This window comes from Pezoporus occidentalis, unplaced genomic scaffold, assembly GCF_034315485.1.
Source record: "Pezoporus occidentalis ecotype Australia unplaced genomic scaffold, CSIRO_AGI_Poc_V1 ctg55, whole genome shotgun sequence".
In the NCBI taxonomy this organism is placed as follows: Eukaryota; Metazoa; Chordata; class Aves; order Psittaciformes; family Psittacidae; genus Pezoporus; species Pezoporus occidentalis.
The window spans coordinates 532,954-559,552 of record NW_026915888.1 but is presented as its reverse complement, the minus strand read 5'-3'; the positions used below and the strand labels follow the sequence as shown (position 1 = coordinate 559,552).

The 26,599-nt window shown below is 44.9% G+C and overlaps 1 protein-coding gene across 1 annotated transcript in view; it reads right to left on the bottom strand.

Annotated features, from left to right (window-relative positions):
• RASGEF1C (RasGEF domain family member 1C) overlaps positions 1-26,599 on the bottom strand; it is a 67,905-nt gene that overhangs the window by 22,866 nt on the left and 18,440 nt on the right. Inside the window, exons 2-4 of the mRNA XM_062638009.1 lie at positions 4,516-4,695; positions 2,806-2,928; positions 133-270 (exon numbers count right to left, since the gene is read on the bottom strand). Of these exons, the coding sequence (XP_062493993.1) occupies positions 133-270; positions 2,806-2,928; positions 4,516-4,689 (435 nt within the window). The 5' untranslated portion in view covers positions 4,690-4,695. The remainder of the gene's footprint in view (positions 1-132; positions 271-2,805; positions 2,929-4,515; positions 4,696-26,599) is intronic.

Genomic DNA, 26,599 nt, shown 5'->3' with positions numbered 1-26,599 from the left:
GCAGGTTTTAAATGTTAAAGGAGAACAGAGTATCCAGGATGAAACAGATTTGGCAAAAGGAAGAAAAGGAGGAACCAAGTGGGGAAATGAATTTAACATCTCCACCCAACATCCCATGTCAGACATCCTCACCTCATCGCACGGAGCTATCCTGTGAATCATGTCTTTGAGATGGCCAATCATCCGCTCTTCCTGAAAGTCATACGGGAACGTCTCTGTCCACTCTGTCAGCAACTGTAAGATTTTGGGTCCAAATTTTCTGATCCGAGCCTGAAATGGAAACCAGGAGGATGGACAGGGATCTAAACGCATTTACCCACTGAGGTCTCCCAGCAAATACACATGTCATTGAATGTGGGGCCAGGTTTTCAAAGAAGGCACTTACGGTTGCACCTGCAAAACCTGCACACATGCAAACAGATCGTGTGGTGCACAAATGATACATTTTGGCATGCAAAATATACCAGAAATCAGAGGCAAGCACAACCGTCTGTTTTACATGCAGATTCAGGTATTCTGCACATGCAGTTTACGGTTGGATGGACATTTTGTTGGTGCAACCTTTAAGCCTTTTTGAAAAACATCTGTCCTGCTGATTTGAATCACACATTCTTTCCTTTTGTACTCACAACCCTCCTACACTTTCATCCCTCCCACACTTTCATCCCTCCCTGAAAACTGATTGGAATGTATTTCTTGACCAGCAAAGGGGTGGTTTTTGCTTTTTGCTGTGTGAAAAAACTGCTTATTGACCAGTAGCAGATGTAATGTGAGGAAGAAAAGATGGACAAAACACCAGCGTTTTAGTAAATGGGCTACTCATAATAGTGCTCTCTTCCCACTCAAGGTCATGACAACACAGGGGCACCCATCACGTAACACACAACTGATGCCCACTTTACTTTTGCTATAGGTTTATCTGAGGATGCAGCAGTGGGAATAGTCGGGAAGATTATGGGGCGAGGAGGGAAACATGGGGAATGGCACAATTCAAAAGACAGCCAGTGTGGCTGCTTCCAAAGCTTTCAACCTCCATTGTCCAAGAACATGTGAAAAGGAAATTGCGTTAAACAACAAATGACATTTTTATTTACAGAAAACAGAGCCAAACAAACAGCCTTCATCTCCATCCTATGCTCTGTAGCTAAAGTGTACCCTGTAATCAGGAAAATTTATACTCTTGAGCTCCACCGCTCTCTGCTTCTCAACCAAGGTGGTTAAAATGCGTATTTCAGCTTTCCACCAACAACAGGTTTCAATGAACCACATCTCTAAAAATAGCTGCTGTCAGCTAGCATTAGGCTCATGCTCAAAGACCAGCAGGTGGCTGCTAAAGGGAAAGCTTTATTGGAGACTACAAAGGTCTGGGGAGACATTTGCTCCAGCTGTGTAAACTGCTATTAGGAATGGAAGGAGAGGACTTTGTGCGAGTCACAGCACACAGGGGATGGGAGGTCGCTTGTGTGCAAGGTTTCAAAGTCAGCGGTGCTCTCAGGAGCACATCAGTTGTGTCTCACCAACTCTGTGTGACTCAGGCCAGGCCACATTGCAGACAGATCTTCATAACCATACAGCATTTCTCATTTCTTGCAGAGTTTAATGTGCAGCAAAACTTGTCAGTGCTCACATTTTAACCCTCCTAAACTTGTGTCTGTGGTGATAGCATCAGAGAACAGTTCATCACACTTCAGAACAACTGTTTTGTTTGGTGCACTTCATGCAGGTATTTCTATTAATACCAACTGTATGAGCAACCCAAGTGTCAGATTTGTGAGCAGTCTGGCTAATTGCTCTCCACATTTAACACATAGCTCCTGTTACTCATGCAACCAGTTGCCTGCGTAAAAACAAGCACATGTGTTGAGATGTTGATGATTCAGTATTTGATGCCAAAAACACTGTTTCAAAGCTCGAAAGGCTGATCTTGATTGAGAGTCATTTCAGAATTCTGGGGGCTTTGGAAACTTGCAACTAATGCATGTTCATCTTTCCTCCGCTGCACTGAAGGTGCATCTCCTGCTCTAGGTAATGCAGGCATAGGTCTTCATCAAGGCACTGAGGAGAGGCTGGGTGGAATCCAGCACTGAATAGGATCCTTTGGGATCCATCTCCATCGCACTGCCTGTGGGACTGCCAGAGGATGCACAAGTGTTGTTACACACTGTATCCGTCTGCACAGTCCCCAGGGCAAAACAGGATGAATGCCGACATAGCAACAGCTTGGATTTACTCACTGTGTTACCCTGACACAGCCTCACTACTGCTTCAACTCGTTCCTGGCGTGCCAGACAGCGCCGCTGTGCAGCAGGGCTGTGCGGGTAAGGACCTGTCAGTGCTGGCAGCGGGAGGTTAGGGGGTAGTTGCATGCCGTTATGTAGTGTTCAAAGTGACAGGTAAGGCCGAGAGGAAATATTACTGTACCAGAAGCAAGAAAGCAAAAGGGCAGACGCGCTAAGTACAAATGGGAGAGTGGTGTGTTGACAGTGCGTGAGGTGTACGTCCTACCTCCTTGCATCCCCAGGCTCCATCTGAGCCTTAAAGAAGTTAAGAAGGAAAGTCACCTGGGAAGACTGAGACAGGGGGAAAGGGAAAATCAGAAGAAGATTTGAAGTGACTATTGCCTGGAGCACTGCTCTTGGACATGGATACTAGGATGTCTCAATGTCAGGATCTCAGCAGCAACTGTCATCCTTTATGAGCAAGTTTCATTCAATCCAAAAGGAGGTAAACGACACACACCAGATCCCCAGCATTCTCTGCTCATTGAAAATACCTCGCATATCTCTGCTGTAAAGATAAACTAACCTTGTCCAGCACGGGGTCGTCCAGCCGCTGCTGCTCAATGCACTTGTGACAAACACGGGACAAAAGCTCATGGGGTTCAATGAAGAGTCTGGAACTCAGCAGGAATGTAAAGATATAGGCTTTCTGCAGGAGACAGACAAGCAGACCTGCTGTAAGCACCTGTACAGTGGTAATATTAGCCATAAAAACCCCAAACTCCAAGGTTTTTGCATTTCCCCTGGGATAGACCTTTACGTCTAAAAGACATAAGGATTTCTGGCCCTGAAAATGGAACTGCAGGAGGCAGCAGCACCTCCTTCCTCCACAGCACTCACTTCCACTTCCAGCCTTTGGCTGCCTGAACCCTATGCAAGCATCCAGCAAAGACAGTGTGTAGGCCACTCTATGGGACTGAGTCCAGGTATAGGAGACAGCACAACCAGGGATACATGGAGGCCAGTGAAAGATATACATATAGACACTTGGGCACCTCTGTGCTGTACTGGGTTGTGAGCTGCAAGTGCCACCGGAACTCAAACCTTGCAGCTCTCACCCAGCCTGTTTTAAGGAATCTTTCATTTATTCTTCTAACTCCCCAAAATTAGTTTCTATCATCCAAGCCATATCATATACAACCCCACATCTGGGAAGCTGTGGGAAGCAAGACTGTTGGATAAATCCTCAGATTATTTAAGGTATTCCAGCAGTGAATTTCAAATATATGCATGAATCGTCAGCTGTTTGCATCCTCACCCCTCCTGGAACCTGAATTATCTCTTTCCCCCAGACCCAGCCACACTCCTGAGCAGCAGGTATAATATTGCGTATCACACATTGCTTAATGAAAACCTCACAGCCTGATCTGCCCATTACCTATTTTTATGGTTTTTCTATTCTTTTAATTGATATGCTTTTTTACTACTTATTTTTAGCTGATCAGAAACTGGGGGTAATTTAAAACACGCTGTCTGCTCTGCAATGATAGCTTCCCTAGTCTTCTAAACTGCCCAAAAGTCAGTGCTACTCTGCTTTGAAATACAAGCTATTCCATAGAGATAAATTAGCACTTAAAAGTCTTCCAGTCAAACTCCATCCTGAATTCCACTGAGGATTTGCAAAAAATCCAGTGAAGTCAATGGCTTACAGGACCATAAACCTGCTTCCAGTTTAGATCCTCACACTGTTGGTGAAGAAACCCTGAATATTCACTGATTGAGCATGGATTAGGATCTGGATTACACTGACCAGTGCCTGCAAAGTTGGTGTGAATATATGAACCCATCAGAAGGAGCATCTCTGCTGTCACTGAGAGAATGCTTTGCACACACAGACAAACCTGGATGACTTCAGCAGCCACTGAAATTCAGTTCATTTAATGCGAGTTCAGACTTGAAGTTTTTTGCTGCAGCCTTCATCTAAACCTCTCTGGGATGCATTGCTATTTTTGTAGTGCTACGACTGCTGTATCGCTGATACATCACCACCACAACTCCCCCTTGCCCCATTCTCCTATGTAAAGGCAGTATCAACTTTGGGATCTGCTTTTTCATGGGAACAATTATAGAGCAGTGCACCAGCATTTAAAGCAATGCATCCATTTACCAAGCTTTAATTGTATGCAGCTTTTAAATTAGCCCTCTTAATTCAAAATTTAACACATTTGCACTTTTGCATACAGTGCTGCCCCAATTCATCAAAATGAAACTGTTTATTACACTGTGAGTTGCTTACTTCAGGGTAGTAATCAGTGGTAGGTATCAGATGCTGGATTAGAGCATCCAGAGATGCTGAGGTAAGGTTTCCATCCTGGAAGATCAATCCTTGTTCATCTTCTTTTGAAGTATGTAGATGAGGGCTGAAGCCACATGGGGTAAACATACTGGTAGAACTCAGCGTTTGGGGCATGCCTCCCTGCAACAGAGAAACACCCGTGTGAGGGACAGGATCCATCAGATTCACAGCCACATCCACCTCCTGGTCGATCTGAAAAACACAAGCCACTAATGAGAGCTTCCAGGTCACCAAATTAACATGGTCCCTTCGTTATAACCTCTTTTATTGTTGTCACTGGTAGATCATACCTGCAATGGGAAATAAACAGGACATTTTGATTTACACTTTTAGGTAGAAAGTGATGGCAGCTACTTCGGGCTTCCACCCCAAGCAAGAGCATCTGTGGTGATTCCCTGTCAGTCCCACATAGGAGGGGCAAGATACCTGGGATATGAATTCAGCAGGTTCCCAAGCAGAACAGAGCTGGTCATTTGAACCTCTGTCCCCCTGAGGATGAGGCAGGGAGATTTTAGGGTGCCACCTAAGGGCTACTCAGAGTGGACCTTGAGAAGCGCTCTGTGGCTCCCATGGGATAGAAGAGTCAGTGAGGAGGTAGAAGCAGGAGTAAAGTCAACTGGAGAAGGATGGAAAAATGAAGGGAGTTGGAGGGAATGGAGAACATAGGAGCTGAAGAATCGATTGGAGAGCAAGGAAAAGAGGAATGAGGAAGAGGAAGAAGGCAGACACCTGCACTGTTTTTGGAGCCTCAAGTTAGTCCTAGGTTCTATGTCCTAGATTTATACTTAGGTACTAAACGTTTGAAACAAGCATCATGGAACGGTTTGGATTGGAAGAACCTTAAAGCTCATCCAGCTCCATGAGCATGGAATGGGCATGGACACCTTCCACTAGAGCAGCTTGCTCCAAGCCCCTGTGTCCAACCTGGCCTTGAACACTGCCAGGGATGGGGCAGCCACAGCTTCTCTGGGCACCCTGTGCCAGTGCCTCAGCACTGTGTGAGGTCTCCACGCTGCCACGTGTCTGTAAGCCAGGCAGGGTGTGAAGCCCTGGGAGAGGCTGGGAGCTGGGTCCCAGCACTGTGGGAGATCAGGCTTTATGAGCAAAACTTGGGTGACTTCACCCTTCCAAGAGGAGACCATTCCCTGGTGCAGTTACTGCATCTTATCTCCTTGTGAGAGGCTCAGCAGGGCTGGGAGCACGGACTGCTGTGGGCCCTGCAATCAAACAAAGAGGAGCCCAAATGTCAAAACCAACAAATCCCTGCCTTGACTGAGAAACAAAATAGATGGCATGGGTTTTAGATTCAAGACCAGCATAGCTAAATGTCATCCCAGACAGAATGGAAGTATCTAGTTTTAATGAATGTGCAGATATGCCTGTTAATAAGGCTCTGAGAGCAAGTAATTACTGCTTTTTGTATACAGCTCAACCTCTGTGTAGTAAATGGGAGAGACTGCCAAATCCCATTTGTTACTTCTAACACGCTCCGTGTTACGTCTTGTTTCTATGGCAATAATCCCCAAAAAGGATTGCATGTCCATATAGATCAAGAAATAAATCTCGTGGACATGTAGCTGTCCAGATGAGGAAAAGGAAAAGTTACAAGAGCTGGGAACTTACAGGACACATCTGGCTTCAGCATAAAACAGAACTCGAAGTAGTAACTTATTCAGTGCAACCCCTCACTGTCAATGCCATTTTTATTATTAAATAGGAATGTATCTAAACAGAATGTTGCCTGAAGTATTGCATCTTATTACATGAGAAATCTTGCTGAAATACACAGTAATGCTTCTTAAGAAAAAACTTACCTTTTTCTTTTGAACTGAATAAACCCAGCTGTACAACTGTCACCGAGACATCTATCCTTGGTATTGCTAAGAAATCACATTGGATTGTTTGTTATGGAGCTTACCATCTAATCTTGGTTTTGGGCAAGGCCTGTGTCATACCTGAGCTGGGTGCCTGGTTGCTACCTCACTTGCCACTGAAGATGACCTGAAAGCTTTAATTTCATGCCTTTTTGCTTCCTGTTAACTAACACTGTTATGTTCACAGCAGGATGAAGGCCAGTGGCTCAGAGAATAATAAATTCTTGCACTGCTAAGCTTGGTAATAACTAACATGAACGTCTGGCAGATGGGAATTTAGGACAGGAACTTCTCTGCTTGCAACACCTGATTCCCGTTCTGCAGACATCAGAAATGCAGTTTCTGAAGTACCCTTTTCAAAAGTACTAAATAGAAACAAGATCTGGCTTTGAAAGAGCCCAAATATGTGATTACCTGCACGAGGCAAAGACAAGGTTATGCTGTCAATCACCTGCAGAATACAGAACAACAAGGGAAGCACTGAGAGAGGAAAACAAACAAGCAAACAACCTCAAGGAGATCTGTCTTATTGTACTGACAGTGGTTTGGGCAATGGAAAGGCAGGCGTGTAGGCAGAGACAGACACTTCTCTGAAGAGCACGGTGACTGGATGAGAGACAAGATGGGAAATTCCAGTTGAACCTAAGAGAGAATCCCCCCGAGCACCGTGTGAAATTGGAACAGGGACCTGGAAAGGATGCTCAACTTCTATCTTGAGCAATCTGAGTGTACTTTGAAGTTAGCCGTGCTTCAAGTGGGAGCCTGGACCAGTGACCATGAGACATCCCTTCTGATTAACTTTCTTGTGACTAATACAGGTCTTTCTCAAACTGTTGCAGTACTGCCCTATTTCTGGGCTTTTTAATATAAAACTTGGCAAGTAAAAATCAAGTCCAGCTCCTTAGATATTTGTAGAGAAGTCCATGTTGGGCACAAAACCTTTATTCCACTTTTCCTGGAAACAACAGCTTGCATGTTGTTAACTTCTAGAAAACCCGTGCCCAAAGCAGGAAAACTGAGCAGGACACAGCTTAAAGGATTGCCTTGCACATCCTTGCTTAAAGGATTTAACCATGCACATCACATGGGCCCACCAATCTGCAGGAGGAGAGGTGCAATGGTCTAGAGCATGGCTAACAGGCTCTGCCTTCCTGGTGCCAGGCTGGTGATCTGGAGCAAAGCCACAAGGGTACGTACCCCACCAGCCTCCCCAGCTCCACTGCTGCTGTTACAAACATCCCCATGGCAAGTGCAGTTAATGCTTACGTGGACATGAAATGTTCAGGAAACATTTCATGTGGTTTTCAGCAGCTTTGATGTGATAAGTGTTTTATCCTTTATCAAAAACTTAATCATGCTGTTTACTTTTGATCTTCATTTCATCTCTGCCTTCCATCTGCTCTGCCTCTCTCAAGGGGAAACAAGAGCTGGTACCATGTGAGGAATGGAGCGGGGCTGCAGACTTATCTTCCCACCCACTTAACTTTCAGATTAACAAAACAAATAAAGCCCTTCCCACTCCTGGGATGAAAGGCACAAGCTTTTGACAATCTCCCACCAGAATTACAGGAGCTAGAGAAGATGCTAAGGAAAGGTATGGAGGGTGCAGTGTCCATCTGTGCCATCAGTGTCACTCACTGTCCTGACCATGGCAGTGGGATCCTCCTTACAAGAACTCAGGATGTGCAAGTCACTGCTCAGTGAGCATGAGCAGGGGATAAAGCAAGGGTACAAGGGACTTATGGTCAAGCATAATTTGTCAAGGCACAGGCTTTAACAAATATACCTAGTCTAGGCTGAGTTAGATTGGTTCTTACTCCCATCTGGGAACAGAGATGGGAGATGCCTTCCATCTGATCTCAATCCTGGAAAAGTCTTTATTGATCAAACTTACACCAAAACCAGAGTTCAAGGAAACGAAGATGGATCACACTAAACATTTTGGAAAAACATCTTAGACAATTCTTGACCAGATTTAGTAACCACACCTATTAATCATTTCTAATCTGTGTGACACTGGGAAAGCTTTGCTGAAGGATTTGATCTGCTCCAAAAGCATCAAGGACTAAGGGATGGAACAGAAGGAAAATACAAAGAATCACAAGCAACGAGCATCTTCTCTAGATGGATATTGTCCCAAACGACATAATGGACCACACAGAGCTGTGGCTCAGAGCAGACATGCAGATTTCCTCTCCTTCAATGTTTATTTGCAATATGACCAAAACCAAGGCCCTGTTTGTCCTAATTCACATACAGGTCAAAAAAAGTTACTGCTGTGATGGAGAAACAGTAGGATAGGAAACTGGAGCCAAAAGTGATGCAGTTAAAACCACAGATGGGAGAAGAACCAACTGCCAGTCTTATTCACTGGGCTTTGGGGTCCAAGCTTTAACAAGAAATACCATCTAGGTAGCTTGGAAAAGCTCTGACTCCTAAACTGAGAATCAAATAGATACTGACTGAAGAAGCAGAAACAATTGTGCTGTGGAGCAGGCTGCACAGTGAAGTCACATTCTGAACCCTCCCCATTGACAACTTCATAGTTGCTAGGACTCAGCTGTTTGCAGATGCATTATTGGGCATGAAGACACTTTTGTTCAGAGGTCCTTCTTGTCTTTGCCTCGTGCTCTCTTTGGGTTGGGACACAGCACAAGTCCTTCAGCTGTTTCCCATGAAGCACTCTGTGCCCCATTCCCTGGGGAACAAGCCCTGCTCCATGCTCAGCCAGCACAGTCATGTCTCATCTGCCTTGGTACCTGCCCACTGCTGTCATACAAGCCTAAATACTGGTAAGTCAGCAGAAACTTCAGTAACAGATGCTCATTTTCCTTCATGCTACTTTCAGCAATCTTCCAGCTATTCATCTTTGCAGACAAAAAAAAAAAATAATCAGCAGATAACCATAATGAGTTAAAATTCAGATTTTTCTCTATTTCTTTTGTAGGGAAGGAAGAGAAAAAAAAGAAGAGAAAGAATTCTAATGGTTCAGAAAGCAAAAGGAAAACCACTGCTTCCCATTGCCAAGGCCATGCTTACAAATGTTTTTTTCAGTAAAAGTACCTGGCATGAACAAACTCAATGTATTTGATGCTGATGTAATTAGGAAACTGGCAGCAGATGTAACTTTCTTTTCACCTTTTCTTCACAGGCCATAGAACATTCAATCTACAGGGCACGAAGTTGCATGATTGCAGAAAACTCAACCTGCCAATCTCAGTACTGTTGGAAATGGTTAAATGAGCAATATAATGAAGCGTCACAACTTAGAAACACAGAAGAATCACAAGGGAAAAGAACCATGGGACAGGAAAGATGGGCAAAACATTAAACTACAATATTCTCCAAACCCAGTAACTCCGATTACAACTCAATATGGGCTGGTTCCTTCCCTTTTCCTACCCACTCCTTGCAGCAACTGAGGCACTTTATTGAGATTCCCATGAAGGAGATTGCAAGAGCAGCAAGTGGATTTAAGGGATTTGGGTATCTAATCAGAATTAGTTCTATTTCCTTTCATCCCACGTGGTTCTCACCTCTTACTCATCTCCTCTCTAAATCACTCCCCTGGAGAATTCATCCCCACAGTCCTCTCGTGTGGAGCCTCCTTTGGGTATTGCAGATCAGGAGGGGAAGGAAAACAACTGATGAACGTAAACCAGCAATTGCAAGAAGCAACCCTGGGGAAAGTAAAGGGAAAGGAGAGCAGAGCAGTGGGGAGCAAGAGGACACTCTACAATGTGCTGTGTATGGCACTCCAGAGCAGTGAGGGGATGCGGACCAGGATTCCCAGGGTGCCTGAAGACCTTTTTTCTTATGTGAAATTTCTTTTGGGGGTGACAAAATTCCACTATACAAACGGCATATAAAGCACAAACCCTCTTCATAGAGTTCTTCAAGGCAAAAGTGAAACCAAAGTGACCTCTGCTGTGAAAAGCAACTACAAACACTAAAGAACTTCCAAATTCCCCGTGAAAAAGCGTTCTAATCCTAAAGAGCAATTCCTAAGATTCTGACCAGAAACAAGGCCCAGCACCTCCAAATCAGCATTTACGTTGCTGAGAATGTAAATGCAGAGAAGCCCTCAGGTCTCCATCCCCTCCCTGCCAGCACTGGGCTAAGTCATAGAGCAAAGGCTAACAACAGTCATGGCAGGCACAAAACCAAACCCGTTTCCTCCTTTGCAGCACCCCTTCAAAGCAGAAGGGCCCGGTACAAGCAGCACCTGCAGCGTTAACTTCATTCCCGTACAGACATTGCAATGTGACAGGAAAAAGATTTAATTCAAACCCCACAGAAATTACTGGGCTCTGCATCTCGCATATTTACTCCAGGCTAGAACAAGAGCTTCTGTTCTCTGAGATATGCACATCGCTGCATTCAAAGCCAGCCAACAAGGAGAGGCACCAGCTGAATGCTTTCCATGGTGTCAGTAGGAATGATCACAGCTACTCTTGTAGTAGAGGTTTATAAGCTCTACTATCTTGCTCTCAAAATACTACAGTGAAAAACCAACTACACTGGCCAATTACCTCCAAATCTGATGGACATGCCTCAGAAAGAGGCCTGATTTACAGGCAAGGAGGCATTAAATCAGTTACCAGCATGGTACAAGCAAGAACAAGGTCACCTTGCTGAAGGAATATTTCGTGTTTATGCTCATGTCAGGGTATTCTGTTTGATAGAGAAAAATGAAAACCTGATTATCATGAATTTGGGAGACTGGTCTAAGGCAGAATGTAAATCAGAAACGAGAAGATTTATGGCCAATTAAATTGAACTCCAATCAAAATCCCATTCAGGCAACAGTTCCCTGGGGGCTTCAATTTGTTAGTGCCACCTTTTTTTAATAACTTTCTTTTTCATGTAACATCAGCAAGAATAAAAGCCCCTCAATAACAAGCGGAGCCATGATCACGTTATTTATCTTAAAATGCCATCATTGCCTGGAATCAGAAAGCACTGAAAGGATGCACCGTAATCACTCAGGAACAACCCCCATAGAGCTGCAATGAGTATAAAGCTTTTTTTTCTTGGGCTCAGAACAATTTCTCTTTTCATTAATCTGGTTCAAGTCTGAGGTATTTCTCCTGAGTCAGAGCGAGTTGGCAATGACCCTGGCAGGAGCCTGAATGCAGCCTCTGATGGCTCAGACCCTGTTCCAATATTGCCTGTGAAGCACAGGGCCGGTGGCGTATCTGTGCCTCATCATTAATGAATTTTCAGCGTTATCAGAAGGAGAATGCCTATCACCATGTTCCAGATGCCCTTGACGGTATTCAAATGTATGCTAAAGGCAGCAGTCTGGATTTCTTTCACTTTAGGCTAGGAAATCTATTTTCTGCTCTAATGTGCCACTCTTCCCTTATGCCTCCTCCTTCTTCCTGTGTTCCTGGTAAAACCCTTAGACAATATCAAAACTATTCTGGTGTATAGGACTTTTTTCTTCCTTTTTAAAAAGAAATAACTAGCTTTTTTTTTTTCTTTAAGAAAAAAAAACATAAATGAAACAAGGAAAATGAAAGTGCTTAAAATGGGAGTGAATTACTGAGCTTTCTGTTAAACACAGAATTGCAGAATTTGCCCTGAGTGAACCAGGCATGGATGGAGAGGGGAATCCCGGAACAAAACCATGCAGGCAGCATTCCCAGAAATCACTGACATCAACAGGAGCCTTTTGGCTCAGTGCAGTCGTCACTGACGGGCCACTACTGTGACTGCCTGGAAATCAGTCAATGCTTGGATGTGGTGAGGAAGGAAGTTATTTAAGGATAACTAACAGTTGTCAATCTGACGGGCTGTGCGGTTTTGGGGCAGTCTGGGCTGTGGCATCATCAAACTCACACTTATAAATGAGAAACCTGCTATGGCAATTTATTTAACATCTAAATACAAGGGCACGACATCGCGACAGCCTTCAGACCTCAGCAGTTGCCTCCTCTCAGGAACAGCTTCTTCCAGGCCAAACCTAGAGGAATCAGAGCAGCTTAAAAGCAGCACGACAGAGCCTGCACCACTGACAGCTTTGCATGAAGCAAGGACGCCTCTCCCCATCTAAATGAATGCTGTCTCCACCGTATGCTGTCAGAATTACAATGGAAGCCCGTAAATAAACCAAAAATGCAGATCTCAGTCCTCCTCTCATGACATCTTGGTGAGAACAAGCCCTGACAGGAATAAAAAAACACCTCCCACACTAAGCAAAGCAATGCTGCTATTTATGCAGAAGGAAGAAGGAAAGCTGTATATCAAACAAATAATTACAAGAGCAGCTTTATCAGTCCCTGCTGATTACTCTCAGCTCGGTTTGATGGCTCTGCCAGGGCTCCGCAGGTTGTTCGGAGAGGTGGATGTCACAACATTTTACTCACAGTTCTTTCATTTATTAGCACCTACTGCTACCTGTCTCTTAGTCAAAAATCTTGGCTTACATTTAGGAACTGCTCTCATGGAGCCTGTCAAGGAGGTTTAAAAACCCATAAATCATGTTTTTATACATATACACACACATCCGCAGACAGACTCCACACGCAAATATGAATGCATAAGGATAGTTTTTGGGTGTTACATATGTACATGGAGTTATATAGAGGCACACATGCTTTTATGTAAGTGCACCCTCCCTCCCAGTATGTAAATACAGGGATTCAAGTATCACTGCTCCAGTCTGGGGGGGAATCATTTCATTTAACCTGTTTTACTTCCCAAATTTACTAACTCAGTAAATGGAACAGTCTAATCTTTACCTTAGAAAACATCAATGCTTCTGAAGCGCTACATAAGCTCTGCCTATCACCAATATCAATTCATCACCACTGTTAATTACACTGTAGTCGAGCAATGCTCAGTTCCCCGATTACCACAAATGCCTCTTAGATTTTTGCTCCTAATTACCACAGTCTGCAGGCATCCCTGAGATTTATGTCCCATCACAAGACATCCTTTGCAGCAAGCACCTCTGTCCTTCAGTTTGCAGTGCCTAGCTCAGGGAACAGACAACCAAGCACCTGATTTATGGTGCTCATATCCCCTACCCTCAGCTTGCCTTCGAGAGCTGCCCACAGAATTGTGGATGGGAAAACTGAGAGGTCAGAGCTGAGCCTGTCAGTGATGGATCCAGACATGCAGGCTCCTCAACCTAAGTATCCCCTCAGCCCTGGGCTGGAGAGGCATTGGTGATGATGCTGGAACACAGGACTTCCTTCCTACAAGGGAAGATGGACACATCTTCCATAGAAGGACTACACCAGGACATCAGGCTCCAGTCCTAGCTGTACATTTGGGTTATTTCACCGTAGCATCCCCAGAGTGCTCCAGCCTGATGAGCAGACTCCTGTGCTCTATGGCTAGGATACAGACACACCTCCCTAACAGAAACGAGCTCGTGAACTTCCCGTTTTGGAGTGCCATCTGCACCCGCTCCACGTCCCAGCACCCATCACTGCGGTGTGCCCCGAGGCAGGCGGGCACACACAGGCACTTCTCGCACGAGGTGAGAAAGCAGCAGCAGCATCTGTAGCTGTCCCAACATTTAAACACATTCACTCTGGAATATGCTCAGCCCACGCGAGCTCAACCTTTGCTCGGGCAGGCAAAGAGGCTTCTGCTGACAGATGCTCTCTGGCTGCATTGAGTACTGAGAAGAAGCAAGTCTGCAGCAGGAGAATAAATCCATACATCCTTCAGAATGAGAGGATTCCAGCTGCAGCCCAAGCACCATCACAGGTGAGGGTGCCGGGCTCACACAGGTCCTGCTGGGGCTCCCACACCATGCTCAGCCCAACCACCTCCTCCCCACAGGCAAGTCACCACTGAGCTGACTAATTGCTCATTAGCCAGAATTAACTCTGCAAGGCAGTTCTGTGATCACTGCTAAAAGTCTGTCATTAAAAGGGACTGCAGACATTGCAGACATTAATTCTTTGGTTCCTATCAAAGCATGAGCAATGCGATGCTCTGGCTTCCTCATTAACAATCTGTTCTTGGAGAAACATGGGAATTGCCCATTCGGAACTACCTGCTATCCATCCAGCTAACTCGCCTGCCTCTCACACTGACCATCACTGGGTGCAGCATAGAAAGGGGCAAGAAATACAACAGTCATTTGCTCACTACAGCAGCCTCTTTCTGCTCTTGAGTAATAGTAGATACAAGTTCATACTTCGAAGCACAAGATTTAATATCTACCCAAAACCTGTTATTGTTGGTTATTCTCAGTGCCCATATAAAAATTACAGCCTCCAAAAACCAGCAAGCAGAAGTCTTCCTAGAGTCATGGTCTAGGGAGCTCAGTGAAATGCACTGAATGTGTTGGAGGAGCTGACTTTAAATATTAGGGGATGAATTTCTTCTTGGCACCATTCCACAGATTTTTTTTTGTGGTATAAAACCCAGGGGTGAACATGGTCCAAGATACACACAAAATGAGCTACATTCTGAACTGCACTTGCCGACCTCATAACTCTTCAGCAGTTGAAATGTGGGTTACAAAGCCAATTTCCATAAAGGACACGTTCAGTCAACAGCGGGACACTGTGCTGACGAGCTGTGTGAGCACACTACTGAGATATTTCCCACATAATCTACATTCATTCCATACTTTTTGGAAGCGCTCCTCAAAAGATGGTGTCAAGGGTGCAAATCCTATAGATCAGAGAGATACGCGACCCGTTAGAAGGCAAAAAGCTTTTTTAACTCATTATTCCGATGCTTTGAGAAGCCACAAACACACATAAGTTTCTCATCCCCCACTGACCTTGGAGGCTGCAGAGTAGCAGCTTGCTTAGTGCATAGGCAGCCCGGATGGGGACATGCACGCACCCCTCCGAGGTGCTTGAAGAAGGACAAACTATACAGGGACACTGAAAATCCCAACTTTTGGCTATGGATAGGGACCAGCTCAAAAAGCTCTATTCCTTCGTTCACCTTGCATGCTGCCTGAGCAACCGGGAGGTTTTTAAAGCAGCAACTACCATTGTTACGAAATTGTACTATTTTAATAATAGAACAAGCTACCTGATATGAAATCTGAATGCACACCAGAGTTGTTACCCTGTGGCTAAATGTCTCACCCTTACTTAATCTTCGGAGACTGCAGACCTGCTCAGACAGAGACATATACAACAGGACTTTAAACACTGTAGGGGAATTTCTGGTCAAATCATGCATGTACAGATATGCAAGTACTTAAGATTTCCAAAAGGAAGAGTCTAATGGCACCTGTAATCTCGCAAGCCCATAGATTTATATATGCAATTGAAGAAAACCTTTGACTTTCCACTCCACATGGGAAATGGGATGAATCGCGTGCTCAAATTAGGCATTGCCACATAGCTGGGGCCATATTCTAACCATTTTATTTCTGTTCAGTGGCCACAAACACAGCAAGCCCTTGAAATCAGCGTGACCACTCAAGAAGTAGGCTTCTGCTTCACATGGAGAAGGGGAGTCACCTCTGCTCCCCAGATACAACTGTCTGCTCACGTAAATATTTACAGCACCATTTAAATCCAGTCTCTGGTTTTTGCAATGTTTCTAGGAGTGCTAATACAAATCCCAGAAATGTGCAACGTGTTTTGAAACGTTTATTCAGCTAAATAATAATTCCAGTTCAAATAATTCTAAAGGAGCTGAGCCAGCAGCCTGCTTCAAACAATACTGACAGGAATGAGCAAACACTGATTTATACTCAAGTCAAGGCGATAACTACAAGAAACATAGAGATTGTTGTCAACTGCTATAAAACAAGTCGGATTCCGTGATAGGAGAGAGAGGCCTCAAAGGGTATTTTAGCACTACTTTGAAATTAAATAATGATAGAGATTAGTGGTCAAGTGTGTCTAGAACATGAACGGGCGCATGCATGGGCTCAGTCTTTGGAAACAGGACTCAGGTTGTACTCACACATTTATCGTCACAGGGGATTGAAGAAGGATGGACACGGGACAAATCGAAGATGTCCCTGCTAAATGCTTTGCTGGGATGTGCCCAGCTGCAGCTATGATGGGCACAGGGTCTGAGAATCTGATTAAGACACAATCTGAACTCCATAAAGGAAGAACTGGAAGTGAGGAATGTAATAAAGTGCACAGTGAAAGCAAGGTGTGGAGGTTGAATGCTGGTGTGTAAACCATACTAATTACACCAGAAAATACAAGAATGGCAGAGACTCACACAAACCTGCATCAAATTCTTCAGCACTACAGCTGAGAAATCAAAATGCCATATACAAAAAGTGATGCCTCTTCCTCCTGTTGTACCACACTCTACACTTTAGATGTGGTGTACAGTTATTCTCTTCTTTGGGATGGCATTTTCCAGGATGCTTTCCTTGCATTTCAAATAAGCAAATCCCCATTTCAGCAATCCCTGCTGAAATTTCACAGTAGGAATTTCCTTAGTGAGACACACAACTACTGAGAGAATCCATTTAGGAGAGAACCAGGGAGGTAACCAGCTGGAAAGCCATGATGAAGGAAAGACTACTTGTTACATCCCTGAGGGAGACGGAGGAGAGTAAAAGTTAATGGAAGGATAATCAGGAACTCTGCAGGGATATCAGTTTATAGGCCAGGAGCATATATAACTGAGACTTGTTTGCATATCAAGAGACTACAGGAGAAGGTGTGACAGCCAAATGCAGCTTATGAAAATATGACTATCTGTAAAGCCGATAGCTTCTTCGCATGTGAAAACACAATCTTAACGTTCAACTTGGCAAGTGAAGGCTAAATAACATCAATATGTCTCTGTTCCAGGCTGCCTGTACGGTGAAATTCCTTCTTATGACAGTGTTTTCAGCAGGCATGCCTGGGACTCAGAGAAACAGGCTGGGGTTTTAGGGATTTCAGGGATCCCTGCTTTAAATATCCATAAAAATGAAATAGTCAGGCTTTAAAAACAATGCGGTGGAACTGGGTGCCTGTTAATGGTCACTGAAATAAAAACAACTCAAATTGCTCAAGATCACCCTGTTATGCTACAAGAACAGGACAAGATGCAACGCAGCTTTAGACAGAGCTCTGGGTATTTAAGTTCTTTGAAAAGTTTTAATAGCTTAAACTGCAGAGAAGCTGCAGAGTCCAAAAGCATGGCTGTAACAGCTATTTCCCTACCCTGCAAACACCAAGAGCAGTGTGTGTCTACAGACATGTCACCTCACCTGGAGACCTCCCGATATCTCAGCAGGGCCAAGAGTCCCTGTCAATACTTGCATGGGAGCCCTTTGGGGACATCTGAGGGTTTTGCCCATAGCTCAGTTCCTCCCATACTGTAGTAAGCATGTTGTTCCAGTATTATCTCCTAAAGAGGTATCTGTGAAGATCCCCCCCCTTCACAACAATACTCCCATTCACTTCCACTCTGCACATTTAATAATCCCCTCAGCTTCCCTGCAACTATCACTGTACTTTGGCCAGATCCATGCCCTGACCTTCCTGCCGAGGCCAGCACAAACCCTTCCTTTCCCTCCCTGCTCTGGCCTGGTTGGCAATATCACCGCAGCCTACTGAACAGTATGAAAAGGAAGGACTACCAAAAACGTTTCATTGGGCTAAGCAATCAAACACGGGATTTTATTATTAGAATTGTTTTGTCAAAAAGGAGGATATCGGCCAAGATTATCTGAGTCTGTTTTGTGATCAATTCAGTGAAATCTTTGATGCTGGCCAAACCCAGAAATGTGTGGGAGATTAAGTTATTTAGCCCATTATGCCTCCTTTACCATACTAATGACTAATATTATTCTTTATTGTCCAGGGCATTTAAGTGTGTGCCTGTCATTCATAAATATGTAATCGCTTTCTTGTTTATAATTTGTATTATCAGAGTGAGTATTTACATGGTTACCACATAATTACCTGGGGAGAAAAAAGGTCTATTTACATATGGTACAATTCACCAACACTTTCCAGGACTGCAGCCCATTTACCAGCCAAGTCATTTCTCAGTGGGAACTCACGTCTGAAATTCCCAAATCCTCCCCTTCTAAAGCATCCCTTTTCATGTTAACCAGCTTTCCATCCCACCCCATGGCCACACCACACACCATGAGAGGTGGAGTCAAGAGCTTCTTCCTGAGCTCAGTCTGTCTTTATCCAATGCCCATTTCTACAAAAGCCTCCAGGAGTTTCCAGCTGCCAAGCAACCCTCCCCAAGGAAAGGCTGGGGTCCAGCACCATGTCTCCATCCTCTCCAGAATCCTGTGATTTCCTCTCATATCTGCAAATCTTTGATAAGCTTCACCTTCTCCAGGCAGTTCAATGACACTTTTGATTTGCAAGTGAGCTCAGGCAGGAATTTTACCTGATGAGTAGTTTTGCTATCTGCACGCATTTCGCTATCACATCAGTACTGGCTTTCTTCCAGCCAGGAGACCTGGAAGGATCCTGAAGAAGTCTTTGTATTCAGACCAAGCCTTCTGAGTCTATGAAAAATGACATCATGGTGTGGCAAACGCGTTCTTCCTACTGTAAATTTGGTTGGTGTGCAAAGTCAAAACTGAGCTTTTCCAGACTTGTCAGCATCTTGAGCTCAGTCTTGCAGCTAAACACCACGTTGGGTTCTTTCTACTTCACGTCTCACACATCAGCAACAATAGGAACTCAGCAATCATAGAATCATAGAATAGTTAGGGTTGGAAAGGACCTTAAGATCATCCAGTTCCAACCCCCCTGAGCTGGCATTTTTGGTGATGACTCACAGAGCTGATTAAAATACAATTGCTTTCCCAGAGTTGGGCTGGCTCAAAGTGGCAGCAAACGTATCAAAGAGGTGTCTCTTAATTCCCCACCCTTTGTTCAGGAAATTAAACACACACAGAGAAGAGACGGATGCAGTAATGGAGTGTGTATTCTACCCTCGCTTGTAACCGGTCCAACTCTTAACTAATGGGGTTTAATGTAGCTGTAGATTATGATTCCTGATGGGTGGCTTTGCCCATGCTGAGTTATGCACTCTGAGAGGAGCAGAAACAAAACCACACACTCACCAACCGAAGCACTGAGAAGGCCTGAGTGAGCCTCTGTAAGTTAAAGTGACATTTAGTGGCATAACAGCCACATAACCTCGAGATAGAGGCTCTTAACCCATAGCAGACTTATTTCTAATGCTGTGTTTGTCACAAGTGACATGAAGTTACACGCTCGCCAGAGAGCAGTGGCACACAATAGAGAAACCTCCAGCCTCTTTGAGGGCAAATATATTTGCCCTTGTCACCCAGTGAAAGATGGCAACCCCAGCCCGGCACAGATGTGCTGTAATCACACTGCACAGTGAACCTGGGGAGGTGGAAAATTAAAGCAGCAAAGAGGCAGTGCCTACCTTTGGAATCCATTTATCTCAGGGCATGCCATAGCCCTCCTCTGCTGTGCGCTGGCAACATCTCTGAAGTCAACAAATATTGACCTCCAAAACGCCAGCCAAGCTTTTCTGTATGAACGCTGGCTGTGACTCAGTGTGGGAATACATCTTCAAAAGCAAGAGGTTCAGACAGCATTCTCTTCAGTTCAAGTTGTTCTTCCTTCTTCCTTTTGTTTTTAGTTGCACCAGGAATGAGGTTTTTTGGAGCTGCTATTTTAGAGGTTTAGGTCTCAGAGAAGTTCTGCCAAGCCTGAGCAAAACACAATGTAATTTTGAAATTACAGTCTGACAAACTGCTGCTTTGAGAGAACGACCATCTTCTAAATGACTGGGCAGGCTGTCTCAAATCACTGCTTTACATGACCTAGAGAAGGGGCCACAATGATGTACAGTGGTCACTGCTCTAACTCTATGCAGGTCTTGGACTTCAAAGGCATCTGAACATCACCACATTGCTAATGAAGATCCCAGGGAAGTGCTCTGCACTGTCCTGAATTTGGTTACTGCGCTGAAACATCAGGATAGTACCAAGGCAAGTCTGCTCATGTCTTGTTACAACAGACTGATACCAAGCAGCTCTATTAAATAGCAATAAATCACATCTTACAGATATGATTAAATCCCTTTGTGATATTTAAGTCTGAGCTGGTTTGAGCACTAGAGGATAATACATAGAGACTGAACACACAGGGAACAACAATGATCACCTGAGTCCGATGTTCTAGACAGCAACCCAGATTCAAACTGGAGATGGGACTGAAAGAGCAGTGACACATGATCTCTGGGTCTCACCAGAAATGGGAGAATCATCTGCTTTCATTCCTCCAAACCCCTCTGCAGCTTTCAGACCTGTCCACAGTAAAGCAGTGCCTAGCAGAGGCGCATTAGTCTAGGATAACCCTGCAACATAGATCTTCCCCCTACACTGGAGCGATGGGCAATGGCACATCCACTCCTGTTACAAAGGGCCAGGAAGCAGCTGGCTGAAATGGAATCCAATGATGCTACTCACACCAAAGGAAAGTGGCTTGGAGAAAGTCCCAGCCACAATGCCGTCTTTCAGCCCAAAACGAGCCCGTGCCCCGCAGTCATCCACGCTGGGTCCAGGCTGAGGGACAGTGTGTGACAGGCACCACGTTGCCGACAGTCTTGTTGGCAGGCAGTGAGCAGCTTTTTGTTGCTGGATGCAAAGCCACGTCCTTCAGCTGACTGCCCAGAGGCCATCAGACACTGAACTTGCGTATCACCGTGCCTCTACGGCCAAGGCAAGCCACATCCCAAGGTGCCTCCTGCACCGTAGCTCCAACCAAGCAACAAAAATAAGAGTTGTCTGGTGAACATTCAATCATGGCACAAGCTGATTTATCCAAGGTGGAATTCACCCCTCAATTTGCCCCAGGGGGAAGGACAAGTTCACTTTGAAGAGTTTAGAGACTTGGAAAATGCCATAAATTCATCCAGCTGGACACACTGCAGCCCAGAACAGACACGTGTCCCCGTCCTGCAGCTTTAGCAGTCTATAGAGCTCTACTTGCTGCTGTCTGTAGCCCAGAGCATTAACACTGTACAAGATTTATGTTTAAAGCATATTAGTAACAGTTTTTAATGATGGAGGCATTTTAGCAAACAGTAAATTCTGCTGAAGCTCTGTTTGGCAGAGTTATCAATAATCCTATTAATGACAAGGTGCAATTTACAGCAAACTGGCAGTGGAAAGGAGATACAGGACTTATGTGAAACAAAGAGATAATACAATATTATTCCATTGACTGTGTTTTCTCTTAATTGCCTTGTTATGTACGCTCAGGGCGCACAATCTACCACGGATGAAGTTGTTTGTTCATAGAGCAGCACACAAGAGGGTTTAAATCCAAGATCCCTCCAGCTGCATTTCAGGATTTATTTCAAAGTTGCCTTTAATTTTTCGATTTTATGCAAGTTTATCCTAATATTAGCAAGCACTCCTCTGAAAAGAAACTGCTGCGCTCGACTGTGCTACTTGCACCAGATTACGTGAGGGCTTACTGAAGCTTTGCTCGGTAAAACTGCACGCAGAGACATGATTCGCAAAGCGGAGTGCAGATCTCGTGTCCCTCTTCCCCATCCTGCAGAAGGGCTGCTGGCCCTCAGGCCAGAATCCAACTAATATTCATCTGTGCGTGTCCAAGCAACCCATGTTCGCTGTGCCAGATTCAGCGTAGTATCACCAGTAAAACCCTTGGCACGATTATGAAGTAACTCTACCACATCGAATGCCGTCATTTTAATGTAACAAGCAAACTTTACCCCTAAGAACGCATCCATCCCCTTAACACATGGAAAACCACACTGGAAACTTTTGAGACTGTAGGAAGATGCATTTGGGGCTTTAAAATTATTTAAATGATGTGTTTTTGTTTTCAACATTAACTCATCCTCAGGTGTCCGTGTGGGAGGGCAGACAGATGGTTACTCAGCTGAGAAACTTGAGGCGGTTCTGCCTTTGTGCAATGGTAGCAAGCAGCAGTCTGGAAAGAAGATGGGCTTCAGACCGGGCCCAAGTCCAAATACAGGAGACGAGACCGGGGAAACGTCACTTAAGGGAACAGCTCGCATCCAGCTTTTCTGTGGTTTTACTTCAGCTTCGATTCCCAAGACTCACAGATCACAGATGGATCCGGCCATTACACCATGAACAGCTAAAAAGCCCAAGGTGCACATTTTTATACCATATATAGTGCTAAGAATGTGAGCTATGTGGGGAATGAAGATGTTGATGAATGGATTTATTTTATTTGTAGTTTTAATTATCGGGTAAATTCCATTTACCACCTAGAACGTGAATGTGTTTTATTACAATAATAAGCCTCCGGCATGGAGCCAAGACAGCGCTTCCAAGCAAGGGGGAGGGGGCATTAAGTTGTGCTGGCTGGTGTTGAAAGCACTTGACATTTCTCCATTTCATTTCCATGGTGCAACATCATAAATAAGCTCAATAAACTATTGCTTACAGCCCTGGCCAATTTGAAACCCTACCTGGCAGATTTATTTCAAGTATACCCTGTCCTCCAAAGCTGCTGGGAAACAACAACTTATCACTGCCAACCTGTTATTTCTACATCCGACACTGTCTGTAGCATCAGCAAAACCATTCCCAGTGCTGGTTTGCAGAGCTGCTGAAAGTGACTGGAGGCTGATGGTTGCCTGCACTCATTGCTGGAGACACAGCAGATGAGCTGAGTGACACTTAGCTGTCCTGCATCGCTTGCAGGGCTGAAAATGGAGACCACACAAAAAAGGCAGAAACAGATTTGGATTTTTTCAATTCATATTCCACAGGTTTGGAGAACTAAAGGATTATTCCTTGGCACTACCTGTCCCTTGGAAATAGCAGCAAAAATCCACTGAGGTGTGTGCTCCAAGCGTGTGCTTGTTAAAATACATGCATGTGCCTGGCGTCTTCAATGCAGATGGAAGTTCTTTACTGTGAGGATGGTGAGGCACTGGAATGGATTGCCCAAGCAAGTGGCAAATGCTCCATCCCTGGCACTGTTCAAGGCCAGGCTGGACAGAGCCTTGAGCAACATGGCCTGGGGTGAAATCCCCCTGCCCATGGCGTGGAGGTTGGAACTAAGGTCTTAAGGTCCTTTCCAACCCAAACCATTCTATGATGCTATGACTGATATTAAGAGGTCTGGGACTTGGATTTTACCAATTGGTGGAAAGCCTTACCTTAAACTGCAAATGGGACAAATGACAGTCTGCTCTGTTAGTTCAGGTACGTGGTGAAGTCAGCAAAACCAATCAATCCTGGGATTTGATGCCTTGGTGTCAAGCAGTGCCATCGCTTCATACAGCTGTGGAGCTCACACCACAAGAAGCACTTGCAACCCTCACCTGCCTATGGGTGCTTTGACTTAGAAAGTTACTATTTCACACTCACACTGTTCCACTGCTCTGGCTGATATTTCAGCTTGCAAATCAAACCCTACCCTGCTCACCCCCTGACAAGGCTCTTTGCCACCCACCACATCTGCACACCCAGAGTCCTACAGCAGCATTTCCCTCTCACACATTCAATGCAGCAGCGCGGCCTCTGATCCCAGCTGGAGCTGCCGGGCAGACGGAGACAGTCCAAGAGCTTTCCACATTATCCTGGCTCTCCATGAATGACTTCAAAGGAACACACAGATCCTATCTTCAGGAGATAGCTGGAAGTGTACCACCTGCGTGGGCAAGCTTGTTCCAGACTTTTATCCTGTAACTTGCAGGATCTCCATACAGCAAAGACAATTCAAGACCGCATCTGCCAAAGCCTTCTATACTGGGCCCACAGGATGGTCATTTCCAGCTGCCAGATGTATAAGAGAGGATGGGGCAACACTTGTAGCCTCTCCTATAGGACACAAGTGTTTATTCCAAGGTACACAGCAACCACCATTGTTTTGGTTAATAAGCATTCAAATCTTGTCCTGTTTTGAGTTCCAGAATTACTTTTACTAGTTAGTTTACACAACATACATAATTACATTTCCATGAATACAAACCCCATTTCCTGTCGTGCCTTTACATTCATATAAACAGCTCAGCAATACATAAATGCACATCTGAAGGGTAGCAAGTCCCTAGGAGTTCTGGGTGCATCCCTATAGGAAAGAGCTTTGGCAAAATGGGTAACAGGAGCTGCACCTGCCTTGAACAGTAAAACAACACTATTCTGAAGAAGGACATACGGGCTCCTGTGTGCAGCTGTGAGGCCCAAGGGAAGCTCCATATGCTGTTAGATTTCTACCTGCTGCTGTCAGACAGAGGTTACTGCAGAAGCTTCTGTGGATGGGGCTGGCATAGTCCCTGTTCACAGCTCTGCACAAACACAAGTGCTCTTCCACAAGTCAGGTTTCAGCAACTGCCAGGTATGCAGTGAAGCTATCCATACTGATGATTTTGGGTGAATTTATGGGTTTTCACAAGCATCTTCATGTTTGACAGACCCTGGATTCCCAAACACCCTATCAGGACAGCACTGGAGAACCAGGGACAGAGAAAGGCACATTCTCCACATCTCATCCACTGCAGAACTTATCAGAGAGATCTCAGGAAGGGAAACCTAAGTCAAGCTTCACCTCCACATCCTGCTCGTGCCAGTTGGAACAGGAAGGACAGGGCACAGAGAGAACAAGCTTTTCTTCCACAGCTTCAGCTCAGAGCACTGGCAGGCTCCAGGCTGGGCTGCTGGTGCCATCCCAACTCTAGGAGCCAAACCCCTTCACTCCTCCCAGCCTGTGCCATGCCCAGGGCTGCTGGCAGAGCCTGCCTGCAGGGCGTTTCTGTTTCCTCACCTAAACCCAAGTGTGGATGAACCTCAGTTCCAGGGTGGCAAAGATAAAGATGGTGCAAGCTTCTGCCTCTCCTGGATGAAACCTTGGGTTGTGCCAACCACCGCTGCATTATGCGCATCTCAAACTGTTCCAGCTCTGCATTAGCATTCTGGAGCACAGCTTTATCCTCTTGCCTCTGAGACCAGCCCCTGCTTTACATAAATCTTTAATGAAATGCTCTGCCTCAAGCACTGATGCCTATGAACAAAAGGCAGAGTTGAAGGAAAACACAGTTTTACCTCCATAAAAACAGAGCAGTTCTACAGATAACACACGGAAATTACACTTGCTACACCTCTCAGATCCCTGGAGCACCACTAGAGAGAAGGTAGAACATCAAGACAAGAGAGGAGCTGGGAACAAGTGTTCCCAGAAGGGCATAGAGAAGAGTCAACTGTGGTACATGCTATAACACAGCAGGACCAGTCCTGTCTTCCAAGACACTGGCCTGGTCAACTCACATGCAGAAGGCTGTAAGGCTGCATGTGCCAGGTCAAAGCATCACATGCTCCCCAGCAATGAAACAGGCTTCCCACTTAACCGGGAGACTGATGTTAAAACCTCAAGATTCAAAAACACACACACAAGTCTATCAACTTTATATTCCCTCTGGGATTCCGAGCGCTTACGGTTAATGCTGTCAAGTGTTTCAAGTGCTTCTTTCATGAGTTTAGAGGCTGTAAGCGTTCATCTTCCTTCCCCACCACACACTAAGCAGAAATAAGAATAGAAACCGGGACTGTTGTGAATCAGCACTAGGAATTGTGATTTTAAGATAAAACTAAGTACCATGAAACTAGAGATAAAATTGCAGGGGCTGTGCACAGTGCAATGAAGACAGCTATGTTCCTAATGTAAAACGGTGACCAGGAGATGTTACAAGGCCTGCAGAGCTGATAACACAGGCTGCAATGCAAAGACATCAAGCACAGTATAACTTCATACTGTAACACTCGATTGATGTTTCTCAAAGCAGTCCACAGGAGTTAAGGCATGCATCTTCCATTAATCTTAATGGAAAATGTTTGTTTAAATCCCCAAGACTGCCTTGAAAAAGAAAGATTTCAGCTTCACCATCTGGATTAGATGCCTAAATTTTCATTTTTAGTATTCACATCTGCATGCAGGCCCCATCACTTAAACATGTGCTTCAAAATGCAATAGCCAATAAGGCTACTCATGTGCTCAAAATTAAGCAAACCTGTACACATCCCATCCAGCAGAGATGGGCTTGCTCACATGGGTCTCTGTTTTGCTGAACTGGTGCCTGAAACCTGCACAGAAGCTGCCATAAGGAAGTTACCATTTTGCCAACAAATACCATCGTGTTACCGCGCTGCTTCTTATACATCAAGACAAAGGGCAACATCAGAGACATGCTCTGAGACAGACTGGTGTGTTGGAGGCATCAGTTACTTGTGCACATCGGTGTTC